At 41.8% G+C, this 14,720-nt stretch overlaps 1 protein-coding gene across 5 annotated transcripts in view; it reads right to left on the bottom strand.

The window, feature by feature from the left end:
* Nucleotides 1–167: 167 nt before the first annotated feature.
* The window catches only part of TBC1D8 (TBC1 domain family member 8), a 140,094-nt gene continuing 125,541 nt past the window's right edge, over nt 168–14,720 (bottom strand). For all 5 annotated transcript variants that reach the window (XM_061431676.1, XM_061431675.1, XM_061431677.1 and 2 more), the window contains 3 exons: nt 4,386–4,475; nt 2,200–2,297; nt 168–1,122 (listed from right to left, as the gene is read on the bottom strand). In XM_061431676.1, coding sequence (XP_061287660.1) covers nt 655–1,122; nt 2,200–2,297; nt 4,386–4,475 — 656 coding nt within the window. In that variant the 3' untranslated portion in view covers nt 168–654. The remainder of the gene's footprint in view (nt 1,123–2,199; nt 2,298–4,385; nt 4,476–14,720) is intronic.

Below are 14,720 nucleotides of genomic sequence, written 5' to 3' on the forward strand. Positions count from 1 at the left end.
GATTAAATGGCATAAAGAGGTGCCCTTTTGAAACCCTATTGATGAGGGTAGTGGGGTTGGAGGCTACCTGGAGTGTATGCTGTGAACATCATCGTGGGGGGCGGGGTGGGTCTCCAGGTATCCAGTCCAAACCTTAGACACTGAATAAGATACAGACACAAACCAAGTCAGTACAAAATTTTGTTTTTTAAAAAAACTTGGAGGCCAACATTGAAAGCGTGGTTTGTACACATTTTTTGGAAGGACACAAAGTGAATACAACCAAATACATTAACATGGTTTCAATTACCAGCATTGAAACAAAATTAGTGCAAAAAAAGCCAAATACAATTGCACAGATAGTGGCTTTCAAATCTTAAAAGTGAACTCTGTCCCTCCCGTTCAAGTGAAGGATGAGTGCTTGGGCTTCTCTCAACTTGGTTAGTATCAGACATCTCTCACTTTTTTTAGCTTCCAACTGAGAACAGAACACTAGCTCTAGCACTGACAGTGTCTAAACAAATGCTGGGTGTCGCATCAGTGCCCCCCAGCCACAGTGTGTACCCAGCTTGTAAAGCCTCACAGTGAGCTAGACAAACCTGGCTTCCCGGGCTTACCACACCAGGGACCTGGTCTCTGCTTTGGTATGGAGATGGGTCTCAGCCAACCGCTGTCCTAGGGGCTGCTCAGCTTGAGCTCAGGCTGTGACTGGCGGCTCATTTCACAAGTCTTGAGGCTGTACTGATTGAGCTTGGCATTTTCAAGTTTGGATTTAATGTCCAGTGGCTTTTCAAAAAAGTTGACTAGTGACTGTTCAGTCAGAAGTGAGGCTAAAATATGTTCAAGGGAGACGGTCCAGTCCCCTTGTGCCTCCTCAGGAAATGCCTGGGACGCCTGAGGACTCTGCCCTGTGTCAGTCTCGGCAAACACCAAGTCCTGCTCAGAAGAGGGGGAAGGAGCCGAGGCCTGCAGCTCCTCCCCGCCTTCCTGGGAGCCGCTCCCAGAGCTGCTGCCGCGCTGCCCCACCTCCCCAATCTGCAGCAGCAGCGTCGTTACTGTGGCGATGGCTTGGTACAGGTCATTCTCTTCCGGGTCTTTGTGGAACATACTGTACAAAGTCTTACAGAACTGAATAAACTCTCTCTGGAAATGTGAGGAGGAAAAAGTCTGAATATAACTAGAATATGTTTTTTGTTTTAAAAATTTACACTTAGTTCTCTGATCAAAACCACACACTACTTCTTGAAGCAGAAAATAATAGCTATTCTTTGTCCTTGAAGACTCACCAAGTCCAGGGGATTTCCACACACCGTGTAGACTTAAGCTGTCTTTACAGCAGCTATTAAAAATGTTATACCCTTCAACCCAGGAAAACAACTTGTGAGAATATATTCAGAAGCTGTGTGTAGAGATGTGTTTTATGAGGGTGCAAAGGCTAGGGTTTTTAGCAGAAAAAAGTTTGGAAACAGCCTAAATATTAGGACTGAAATAATAAAAAATTAGACTTGTTAATCTGGTGGAAATAACAGTGATGCCTTGTGTGCTCTCAGGCTACACACACTCCTGCCCAAATTGAGAATCTTTGTCACAGTAGAGGTGGGACTCAGCTTCCGGGTCACTCTAGGAACAGGAAAATGGTTTGAGCTACTAATTTAGCATTTAAGGTTCAAGAGGAATATCCATGATAGCTGAGGTACAACTGACACACTGAAGTTTAACATTACATCCAGAGAGTAGAATGAATGTTTGAAAGCCACTCAGAGTGGGGCAACACTGTTTCATGACCAAGAAGAAAACTGCTAAATCCCACTCCTGGGGTCTGAACTTGAAGCCATATCAGTACACTGTAATATGTAGTCGGTGACTTTCAGGAAACTACACTTTTTATATGAAAAATTCTGTGTCCACAGTCTCCCTAATAGCTTCTCCTGCTCCAGGGAATGAATCTGCATCACAACCTGGTAAATGAGTTTGATACAGAAACTGAGGATATGAAATGTGTGCTAGCACCCTGTTCTGAAGAGTGCTGAACATGTGAATAGCTGACTGGATCACAATTTAAATATTTCCTATTTAAATGTCACAATGTTTAAAATGTCTTAAAGATCCTTTGATTATAGCTTAGGAGGTAAGGTGGGAGTCCGGCTTCATTAAAAAGCTTACCACTGAACACATCACTTGCTAAAGTAGTAAATTCTCTGCACAGAATAAAGTCCATACCTGGCTCATTTTGGGCAACTCTTTCTCAGTTTTGTCTTTCTCTTTGGCCAAATCTTTAATCATCTGCTTCAGCTGTTTCTGATAATCAATTGTATCACCTTGAGACAAAGGAAAGAATACAGATTTCAGTCTAAGTAAAAAATATTAAAGAGATACCAAGGGAATATTTCATGCAAAGATGAGCACAATAAAGGGCAGAAATGGTACAGATCTAACAGGAGCAGAAGATAACTAAGAAGAGGTGGCAAGAATACACAGAAGAACTATACAAAAAAGATTTTTATTACCCAGAGAACCACGATGGTGTGACCACTCACCTAGAGCCAGACATCCTGAGATTCGAACTCAAGTGGGCCTTAGGAAGCATCACTACGAACAAAGCTAGTGGAGGGGATGGAATTCCAGTTGAGCTATTTCAGATCCTAAAAGATGATGCTGTGAAAGTGCTGCACTCAATATGTCAGCAAATTTGGAAAACTTAGTAGTGGCCACAGGACTAGAAAAGGTCAGTTTTCATCCCAATCCCAAAGGCAATGCCAAAGAATGCTCAAACTATTGCACAATTGCATCCATCTCACATGCTACCTAAGTAATGCTCAAAATTCTCCATGCCAGGCTTCAACTGTACATTAACTGTGAACTTCCAGATGTTCAAGCTGGATTTAGAAAAGGCAGAACCAGAGATCAAATTGCCAACATCAGTTGGATCATTGAAAATGCAAGAGTTCCAGAAAAACATCTACTTTTGCTTTATTGACTACATCAAAGCCTTTCACTGAATCACAACACGGAAAACTCATAGAGATGGGAATATCAGATCACCTGACCTGCCTCCTGAGAAATATGTATACAGGTCAAGAAGCAACAGTTAACTGGACATGGAACAACACATTGGTTCCAAATTCGGAAAGGAGTATGTCAAGGCTGTATGTTGTCACCCTGCTTTATTTAATTTATATGCAGAGTACATCATGTGAAATGCCAGGCTGGATGAAGCACAAGCTAGAATGAAGATTGCTGGGAGAAATACCAATAACCTCAGATATGCAAATGACACCACCCTAAAGGCAGAAAGCAAAGAAGAACTAAAGTCCTCTTGATGAAAGTGAAAGAGGAGAGTGAAAAAGCTGGCTTAAAACTCAACATTCAAAAAATTAAGATCATGGCATCTGGTCCCATCACTTCTTGGCAAATAGATGGGGAAACAATGGAAACAGTGAGAGACTATTTTCTTGGGCTCCAAAATCACTGCAGATGGTGACTGCAGCCATGAAATTAAAAGATACTTGCTCCTTGGAAGAAAAGCTATGACTAACCTAGACAGCATATTCAAAAGCAGAGACATTATTTTGCTAACAAAGGTCTGTCTAGTCAAACGGTTTTTCCAGTGGTCATGTATGGATGTGAGAGTTGGGACTGTAAAGAAAGCTGAGCGCCTTAGAATTGCTGCTTTTGAACTGTGGTGTTGGAGAAGACTCTTGAGAGTGTCTTGGACTGCAAGGAGAGGCAACCAGTCAATCCTAAAGGAAATCAGTCCTCAGTATTCACTGGAAGGACATGCTGAAGCTGAAACTCCAATACTTTAGCCACTCATTGGAAAAGACCCTGATGCTGGGAAAGACTGAAGGTGGGAGGAGAAAGGAACGAAAGGATGAGATGGTTGGATGGCATCACCAACACAATGGATATGAGTTTGAGTAAGCTCTGGGAGTTGATGATGGACAGGGAGGCCTGGTGTGCTGCAGTCCATGGGGTCGCAGAGAGTCAGACGCGACTGAGTGACTGAACTGAACTGAAGTAAATTCCATGGAAACAAAAAGAAAATGGAAAGGAGTGGTGAAGGGATGAGGGACTCCACTAAGCAAATACCACATACAAACTGAAAAGCAGAGATCAATCTTGTACAAAGGTCTTGCACAAAAAGTGGCCACAAACAGATGATGACAGCTGAGTGACCTCTTGTTATAGGACAACCCCTGCAATATTAAAGGAATAAACATGGGAGGATTGAGGGCAGTCACCCAGTACACTGCACCTTGCAAGGTTTTGGCCTCTGAAGCAGTGGTCTCAGTATCTGCTCCTAGGAGGGAGAGGAAGAGACGCTCTGCTTCCAAGAACAGCTGTGAAATCCATTCTGAAAGACTGCAGTGGTGTGCCTGGTCAGAAGAACGAAAAGAGGTACGTACCATTGGACTTGCCGAAAACCAGGGGTCTTGACGTCGACAACAGAGGGTTCTTCAGTGGTGACTGGCTGTCTCGGTCATTTTCAGTGAGTGCTTTTTAAAAATAAGAATTTTTAAAAATTGGAAAAATTATTGTGTCTTAACCAAAACTAACAGTAATTTAGCTTTTTAGGCAAGAAAACTAAAGGCTAAGCTAGAAGCCCCCAGTCTGAGGGCTGCAGGGTCCTCCCTGGTCTGAGCCCTGTGTACACCAAGAAGTCAAAAGCATCTGATACACTCATGTCTTTCCCCTGATGTCTTTAGGTACTGCAGTGACACAAATTCATAAGACACTGCCAATACTGACCTAGAAAAATGTCCATGTGGTTAAAAATTGATTTTTTCAAATTATAAGTATGTATATACATACACACATAAATTCTAGAAGTACGTAACACCTCTGGATGATGTAATTTTTTTTCAGTAATTAGCACATCATGGTATACTTAAATAACTTCTAGCTAAAACTGAAAAAAGCTTTCCTGAATTCAAAGCCTGTTATGAGTTTTCTGGAAATACACAAAACTACAATTATATCAGAACTCTAATACACTGCTGGTGTGAATATGAAATGGCATAACCATTTTGGAAAACAGTTTGGCAGTTACCAAAAATTAAGTCATTAAGTTGCCATTTTTACCAAGTCCACTCCTAGGTATATATCAAAAGGAAATGACAACATTCCCACTCAGAACCTGTACACAAATGTTCACGGCAGTGTTTGTTCCAAAGAGCCAAAAAGTACAGATTGTTCACCAACTGAGCCATCAGGGAAGCCCCAAACAAACCCAACCAAGTATTCATCAATTGAAATGAACAAATTACGGCAGACCCGGCAGAGTAGCAATTCAGCTGCTGAAAGGAGGAAGCACTGATGTCACGACGTGGGTGAGCCCTGAAGACATACTAACTGAAAGCAGGCAGACACGGGGTGCATGCAGTGTGACTCCATTTACAGGAGAAGCCCAGAACAGATGTATCTGGAAGCAGGGGGCAAACGTGCGGACTGGGGACAGTAAATAAGGGTGCAGGCTCTTTGGGGGGGATAAAAATATTCTAAAATTGTGATGATGGTTTGTAATGGGTATACTAAAAATCAGACACTATACACATCCAGTGAGTCAATTCTATGGTATGTGGATTATAAACCAATAAAGCTGTTACCAAACAAACTGAAAAAGGGACTGCAAATGAAGGGTCCTCGTTTTTTAAATGTTGAAACTTCAAAACAGCCAATCACTGAGAATAAATAAAAGGCAAAATTCTGTTGTGATCCAACAAATAGCCACAAGATGGCACCACAGCCTTGATAAGCTACCCTCCTTCCTGCTTGCGAAGTAAGTTTCTGGGGTTCGAAAGGTGGAGGATGCTTGGGGTTGTCGTCTTTTCCACTGGTCTTTATTCAGCCACACCGCCACTCCCCACCCCCAAAGTTATTGAGTCATTTCTTTTTTCCAACTTTGCCCAAAACATATTCTACGCAGTGACACATGTGAGAATCCACTCACGCTGAAAGTGAAAGTCACTCAGTCGTGTCTAACTCTTTGTGACCCCCTATACAGTCCATGGAATTCTCTAGGCCAGAATACTGGATTGGGTAGCCTTTCCCTTCTCCAGGGGATCTTCCCAACCCAGGGATTGAACCCAGCTCTCCTGCACTGCAGGCGGATTCTTTACCAGCTGAGCCACAAGGGAAGCCCAAGAATACTGGAGTGGGTAGCCTATCCCTTCTCCAGCAGATCTTCCCAACCTGGGAATCAAACTGGGGTCTCCTGCATTGCAGGCAGATTCTTGACCAACTAGCTATCAAGGAAGCCCACTCACACTGAATAGGAGGAAAATTACAAACACTGGATAGTACTTGAGGCAGTCACCATAGAAACTGCTTCCTAGGTAACAGCCACTGGGATGTCAAGCATATACTAGATTCCTACCCTAAAAGAGCTCAGCATATCAGACAGGAGAAACGTGTACAAAAGTCACTCTAGGAGGATGCTCTCAAAAGAACTAATACACACAGGAGCACAGAGAGGAGGTAGGTCAAGCATCAACAGTGACAGCCAGAAAAGGCCAGCCAACCTCAGAGCAGTGCTCGACAACCTCTCTCCCCTCCATCTCAGCATTAAGCACCTGGACTGGACCCCAGGGCACAGTGGAGGAGGCTGGGAGCTCACTGGAAAATGCTCATCCTGTTATCTACTCTTTCAGAAATGTAAGCTACAGTGCATTAGGAAAAACAGTCCACAGAGTCTATACAATCCTCAAATGTTCTTTCAACCTTTTAAAATGAAATTATGAACTATCAATGTAATCTTGTTCTGACATTCCAGTATACCTGTAAATCACAGTTGAGCACTATACATGGATTAAGAGACAACCCTATTAATGCTTTTTCACTGTGTCTCACTTCACATTCTGCACAAATTAAAAGTTGGATGAAGGATTTGCATTCGGTTATCTGAAACTCCTGATCTCAGATGTCTGTGTGACGGGTGGATAAGCGCACGGCTTCAACAGACACCCGCACAGACATCTCCCTGTGGCTGCAGGGACTATCATTAGTCGGGGCACACGTCCATTCCCTGAAACGCTGTCAGCACCACTGCTATCTCATCACTTTCTGAATGGGATGCTTGTGGGGGAAAAACACCAGTTCCACTGAAAGCTGCTTATCTCTGGAAGAAGAGGACACAGACTGCTTTCAACACTGTTTGGCCTTCAGATGCACTTTACACTACAGTCATCAAAGTAATACCATTTTCCAAATGAGCTTATGGTTGCTGGTGGGGAGGGATAATGAGTTTGGGATGGACATGTACACACTGCTATATTTAAAATAGATAGCCAACAAGGGCCTACAATGTCATGTGGCAGCCTGGATGGGAAAGGAGTTTGGGGGAGAGTGGACACATGTATATGTATGGCTGAGTCCCTTTGCTGTCCACCTGAAACTATCACAACAGTGTGCTCGGCTACGCTCCAATACAAAGGAGAAAGGGAAAGACACACCCATCTGAGTGCAGAGTTCCAAAGCATAGCACGGAGAGATAAGAAAGCATAAGTGAACAATGCAAAGAAATACAAAACAACAATAGAACGGGAAAAACTAGAGATCTCTTCAAGAAAATTAGCGATACCAAGGGAACATTTCATGCAAAATGGGCACAATAAAGGACAGAAATGGCAAGGACCTAAAAGAAGAAAAAGAAAAGATTAAGAAGAGGTGGCAAGAATACACAGAAGGACTGTCAGAAAAGGTCTTAATGACCCAGATAACCACGATGGTGTGGTCACTCACCTAGAGCCAGATATCCTGGAGCAGGAAGTCAAGTGGGCCTTAGGAAGCATCAGTATGAACAAAGCTAGTGGAGGAGATGGAATTCCTGAGCTATTTGAAATAGCTATTTCAAATCCTAAAAGGTGATGCTGTGAAAGTGCTGCACTCAATATGCCAGCAAATTTGGAAAACTTAGTAGTGGCCATAGGACTAGAAAAGGTAAGTTTTCATTCCAATCCCAAAGAAGGGCACTGCCAAACATTATGTTCAAACTACTGCATAATTGAACACATCTCACACCCTAGTAAAGTCAATGCTCAAAATTCTAAAAGTGAGGCTTCAACTGTACGTGAACTGAGAACTTCCACATGTAAAAGCTGGATTTAGAAAAGGCAGAGGAACCAGAGGTCAAATTGCCAACATCTATTACATCATAGAAAAAGTAACAGAATTCCAGAAAAACATCTATTTCTGCCTCATTGACTACACTAAAGTCTTTGACTGTGTAGATCACAACAAACTGGAAAATTCTTAGAGAGATGGGAATACCAGACCATGTTACCTGCCTCCTGAGAAGCCTGTATGCAGGCAAGAAGCAACAATTAGACCCAGACAGGAACAACAGACTGATTCAAAATTGGAGAAGGAATATGTCAAGGCTGTCTATTATCAACTTGTTTATTTAACTTATATACAGAGTACATCATGCGAAATGCCAGGCTGGATGAAGCACAAGCTGGAATCAAGATTGCTGGGGAAGAAATATCAATAACCACAGATATGCAGATGACTCTAATGGCAGAAAGAGAAGAGGAACTAAAGAGTCTATTGATGAAGGTGAAAGATGAGAGTGAAAAAGCCAGCTAAAACTCAACATTCAAAAAACTAAGATCATGGCATTCAGTCCCATTACTGCATGGCAAATATGTGGGGAAACAATGGAAACAGTGAGAGACTTTATTTTCTTGGTCTCCAAAATCACTGTGGAGGGTGACTGCAGCCATGACATTAAATGACACTTACTCCTTGGAAGGTAAGCTATGACAAACCTAGACAGTGTATTAAAAGGCAGAGACATCATTTGCTGACAAAGGTCTGTGTAGTCAAAACTAGTTTTTCCATTGGTCATGTATGGATGTGAGAGTTGGACCATAAAGAATGCTGAGGGCCAGAGAATTAATGTTTTGAACTGTGGTACTAGAGAAGACTCTTGAGAGTCCCTCAGATAGCAAGGAGATCAAACCAGTCAACCCTAAAGGAAATCAACCCTGAATATTCACTGACTGATGCTGAAGCTCCAATACTTTGACCATCTGATGCAAAGAGCTGACTCATTGAAAAGACGCTGATGGTGGGAAAGACTGAGGGCAGGAGGAAAAGGGGGCAACAGAGGATGAGATGCTTGGATGGCATCACCGACTCAACGGACATGAGTTTCAGGAAACTGCAGGAGATAGTGAAGGACAGGGAAGCCTGGCATGCTGCAGTCCATGGGGTCGCAAAGAGTTGGACACAACCGAGCAACTGAACAACAACAACCAATACAAAATAAAATGTTAAATAATAATACCATTTTCCATCATATTTTCTTCTTGAAAAAGCCAAACAGTACCCCCCTCTACCTCTCCATGGTGGCTGGAAACAGCAATCAACTTCTAACAGCACAGACTTGCATTTGGATCAATTAGGAATTCCAGTATACCCAAGTCATCAGTAGGATAGGAAGATCAACCAAACTCTCCAACTTGTGTCCCAGATATATAATCCAGAAAACCTCCTGAGCTGTGATGCATACTGAACACTCACTGGGACCACAAATCCAATCTTAGTGGCTCCTTGACAGTTTGCATAATATCAGGGGTCTTAAGCAACTAGCTTTTCTCTTTTAGAAAGTTCAGTGGAGGAGCTTCCCTGGTGGCTCAGTGGTAAAGAGTCTGCCTGCCAATGCAGGAGACATGAGCTCTATCCCTGATCTGGGAAAATCCCAAGTGCTGAGGAGCAACTGAGCCTGTGAGCCACAACTACTGAGCCTGTGCTCTAGAGCCTGAGAGCTGGAACTAGTGAAGCCCGAGTGCCCCACACCCTGTGCTCCACAACAAGAGAAGCCACTGAGATGGAAGCCAGTACACTGCAGTACAGAGTAGCCCCTGCTTACCACAACCAGAGAAAGCCCAAGCAAAACCAATGAAGACTCAGCACAGCCAGTAATAAATAATAAATAAAATTATAAGAAGTTCAATGTAATCTTTTAATTTCATAAAATGTTCCTTAGGAGGTTTTTATTCTATACTATTCATATTTTTCAAAACCCTCAAGTGATATTTTCAATTCAGGATCCCAATCCAAAGATCAGACTTACATCTAGCCTCAGCTGTCTGTCACCAAACTGAATGAGCCTGGTATCATTTCTGATGCAGCTGGCATCAGTACTGCCCAAGTTATCAGATGTAAACTATCACTTCTGGGTCCTGTGAGAAGTTGACCTTTGCAAGTTTCCATAGTACAGCATCCATTTTTAGACTCTGAGTCTTCAGACTGACTGTCTCCAGTCTCCGGGGGAGGTTCTTGATCTTTCATGACTATAGTCATCATTTAGTTCACATATTTCCATGTTAACTGATAAGCCTTCTTCGTGTATGCCAACTGGGTCATGCCCATTAATAATCTGGTCCTTAGAGTGGTGTAACGATCCTTCAGTCCCTTGGGTTCCAACAGGTATTCGCACATATCAGCGCAGTCTCAAGGGCAGGAGATTATAGATTTTATCTTCAGTATTGTTTCTTAGTATAACCAGAAGAAAAGGCTGACCAAAAAGTGAAGAACCAATATGGTGGACGTGACCTGGGTGCCACAACTTTTTTTCTTAGACAAAGAGTAGTTGTCACATGCCATGTGTCTTGATAGTAATTTCAAACACATGATTTCCCGTTCCATACTACTACTAAGGTTGTCATCTTCAGTGAATATTCCACAAAATCTATGGTTTTATATGAGTAGTCATCGTCGTTGTTCAGGCACTAAAGTCTCTTTGTGATCCTGTGGACAGTAGCCCCCAGGCTTCTCCGTGGGATTTTTCAGGCAAGAATACTGGAGTAGGTTGCCATTTCCTTCAGGGAATCATCCCGACCCAGAGATCGAACCCCGGTCTCCTGTATCTCCTGCACTGGCAGGTGGATTCTTTACCACTGACCTACTCAATATATAAGGGAAGCCCATATATATTCATATCAGTACTTCTGGGTCTTATCTGCAGGTACTCTGGACAAAGCAGACAATGTCATGCAAAGATTTAGTGTATTTCAGTGTTGGTGGTAGAGCAGTGAGCATGGCCACCTTGCAAGATCTAGTATATTTTCAGTTGTACTGCACAGACTTCGAAAGTGGAGCCATTCTGTCAATGGACTTGAACTTCCAAGGTGCACTCTAATCAAGGGCAATGGTACAAAATACATTTTGCCAAGTAACAAAATGAGTCAAGTGGTCCTGAAATCTTAGCGTGCTCAGGACTTTTAGTATTAGTTTTCATACTGATATTATACTGAAATGTCTCCATGCGATTCCTGATTAGGATTTTTAAATAATAACTCTTCAAATGGACTGTCACCATCACTGAGAAACTATTTGGACAAGAAGGTAGAAGCAAATGGCATATTGCTGTACTTGATAGAAACTGCTTTCTTGCCAGTACTGAGAATTTGAATGGCTCAGATGTTTCTGTTTTACTTCAAGCGTATGATGATTCTCCCTTACTAACAAATCTGAGTTTTTTTGATAATATGACTGAATTTTGGTTTCCTGTTTTTAGTATTTATTTGGCTACACTGGGTCTTAGGTGCAATATGCAGGATCTTTGCTCTTAGTTGCAACACACAGAATCTAGTTCCTTGATCAGGGAAGTCCCATTATATGAGTGAATTTTCAATCCAGCCAACATTTTTTCATATCATGTATTTAAAAATTTATACAGATATTGATATAAACTCATTTATATAGATATTGCTGTTTTAGTCTATAATTATGCTTGAGGATTCAAATTATAATACTGATGAAACATCATTAATGAAGCATTTATAACCTCATATTTTTCTAAGATGAATTTCTGCTTTGAATCCATACTTTGTCAGTGCACATTCATGTTTTCATGTGATCTTCCAATTCTCAATGAAGTTCACTCAGGTCTTCAACATTTTAAGTCCTTTTTAAAATAACTACCTTTGAGACTTCCCTGGCAGTCCAGTGGTTAGGACTCTGTGCTTCCACTGCAGAGGGGAACAGATTTGATCCTCAGTCAGGGAACTAAGATCTGGCACTATGTGCAACGCAGCAAAATAAAACTATCTTTAATAAACAGTAAATTGGAATCATTTATAACATTTTTTTTTTTAACTTAACTTTTAAAAGACACTTATTTTTGGCTGTGCTGGGTCCTCGCTGCTGCACAGGCTTTTCTCTAGTTGTGGCGAGTTACTCTGCCACACGGGCTTCTCATTGTGGTAGCTTCTCTTGTTGCAGAGCACAGACTCCAGGTGCATGGGCTTCAGTAGCTGTGGTGTATGGGATCAGTATTCACAGTTCCCGGGCTCTAGAGCATGGGCTCAATAGTTGTGGCACAGAGGCTTAGTTATTCTGAGGCATGTAGGATCTTCCTGGAATGGGGATCAAACCCATGTCTCCTGCATTGGCAGGAGGATTCTTTACCACTGAGCCACCTAACTCAACTCCTGAAAAAACTCTTCTTTTGAACAGCAAATGCACTCTTGCATGTAAACAACCTCAGGAAGAAATCTCTACTTCTTCACCTAAAGCTGAATACAAAGACTGAAGCAGCTCCAATTTTACTTGAGTCATCATTTTGAAAACATCACTTCACATGGATCCAGAGCAGCAGGGACACCTCTGGGAGCTGCTCTGCAAGTCTGACAATGTATTCCCTGCATCCTGGAGTTCTCAGGAGGAACAGAGCCCATGCTGTCAGCTCCACTCTCAGCAGGCTCTCTTACAGGAAGCCTCCAATGCCTCATTCATTTGTCTTCATTTACCAATTCCAATACATCATTCTCAGTAGCTGGTTTTGATGCTTCTTCCTAATGGATCTAATGTTCTTCCAGGAAGTTGTCTTCTGGAAGTCCAATTAGCGCAACTAGCTGAGTAAAATGACCAATACCTACATATCGATCAATTTTTTTGCAATGAAAACTCCAGGTTTAGTCATCTTCTAGAATACTGTTCATCCCTGTATCACCTGATGTGGTATCAGATCATCTGGAATATTTCTCTTCCGTCTGTTAAACAATGTTGTTATGTACAGTGGAACCCCTATAAGACTATGAGCTGATTTTTCAGCAGAAACTGCAGGCCAGAGGGAGTGGCACAATGCTTTCCAAGTGCTAAAAGGAAAAAACTTCCAATCACGAGTATTCCACCCAGCAAGGTTGTTATTCAGAACTGAAGGGGAGATAGACCATTTCCAAACAACAGATAAAGGCCTCTACCACCGCTGAACCAGCCTTATAAGAAAGGTTAAATGGACTTCTTTAAGCTAGAAAGAAAAAGTCCTAACTAGCAACAAGAAAATATAACAGAGTCAAAATCTCACTGATAAAGGCAATATAGAGATTGCTCAACCACCTACAAAGTTAGTGAAATGGTTAAAAGAAAAAAGCAGTACAATTAAGTAAAGCATAACAGGCCAAAGGATATAAAAAAATAAAATATGTAAAACTTCACATCTGAAGTAAAATGTAGGAAGAGGGAGTAAAAATACATAATTCTTAGAATACATGTAAACTTAAGTTGCTATCAAAACTGATTGGTATAGATCTATATATAGATATCTATATCTATATCTGTGTCTATAGGCTGTCATAATGAAACTTGTGATAACCACATGGCAAAAACCTACACAAAAGATGAGAAAGATATCTAAATGTAACACCACAGGTCATCAAACCACAAGGGAAGAGAGAAGGAAAAGAGAGGAACTACAACAAGCAATTAACAAGACAGCAGTAAGTACATGTCTATCAGTAATTACTTTAAATGTAAACAGACTAAATTCTCCAATAAAAAAAGACTGACTGAATGGATGAAAAAACAGGACTCATCCATATGCTGCCTACAGAAGGCCCACTCAGATAGTAGGCCGCAAGCTGAAAGTGACGGGATGGAAAAGACAGTCCCTGCAAATGAACACAGAAAGAAAGCTGGGGTGGCTATGCTTATATTACACTATGCTATGCTATGCTAAGTCACTTCAGTCGTGTCCGACTCTGTGTGACCCCATAGACGGCAGCCCACCAGGCTCCCCGTCCCTGGGATTCTCCAGGCAAGAACACTGGAGTGGGTTGCCATTTCCTTCTCCAATGCGTGAAAGTGAAAAGTGAAAAGTGAAAGTGAAGTCACTCAGTCGTGTCCGACTCTAGCGACCCCATGGACTGCAACCTACCAGGCTCCTCCGTCCATGGGATTTTCCAGGCAAGAGTACTGGAGTGGGGTGCCATTGCCTTCTCCGTTATATTACACTAGACAGACTGAAACAAAAGCTAGAAAGGGGTCAATCCGACAAGGAGATATAACGTGTAAGTACTGATGCACCCAGGAGAGGCACACCTAAATAAATAAGGCCAATATTAACAGACCTAAAGGGAGAAGCTGACAGCAATACAGCACTAGTTGGGGACTTTAAGACCTCACTTACATTAATGGATAGAACATCGAGACAGAAAATCAATAATGAAGCATCAGCCTTAAACCACACACATATACAACACATTCTATCCCAAAGTAGCAGAATACATATTCTCAAGTGCACAAGGAACATTCTCCAAGAAAACAAGTTTCAATACATTTAAGATGACTGAAATCATATCAAGCATTTTTTTCCAACCCCATAGTATGAAACTAGAAATCAATTACCAAACAAACAAACTGGAAAAACCACAAATTATGTCGAGGTTAAACAACCAGTAGGTCAAGAAAGATATCAAGGAGAAAATTTTAAAACTACCTTGAGACAAATGAAA

Source organism: Bos javanicus, chromosome 11 (genome assembly GCF_032452875.1).
Source record: "Bos javanicus breed banteng chromosome 11, ARS-OSU_banteng_1.0, whole genome shotgun sequence".
NCBI classification, from domain to species: Eukaryota; Metazoa; Chordata; class Mammalia; order Artiodactyla; family Bovidae; genus Bos; species Bos javanicus.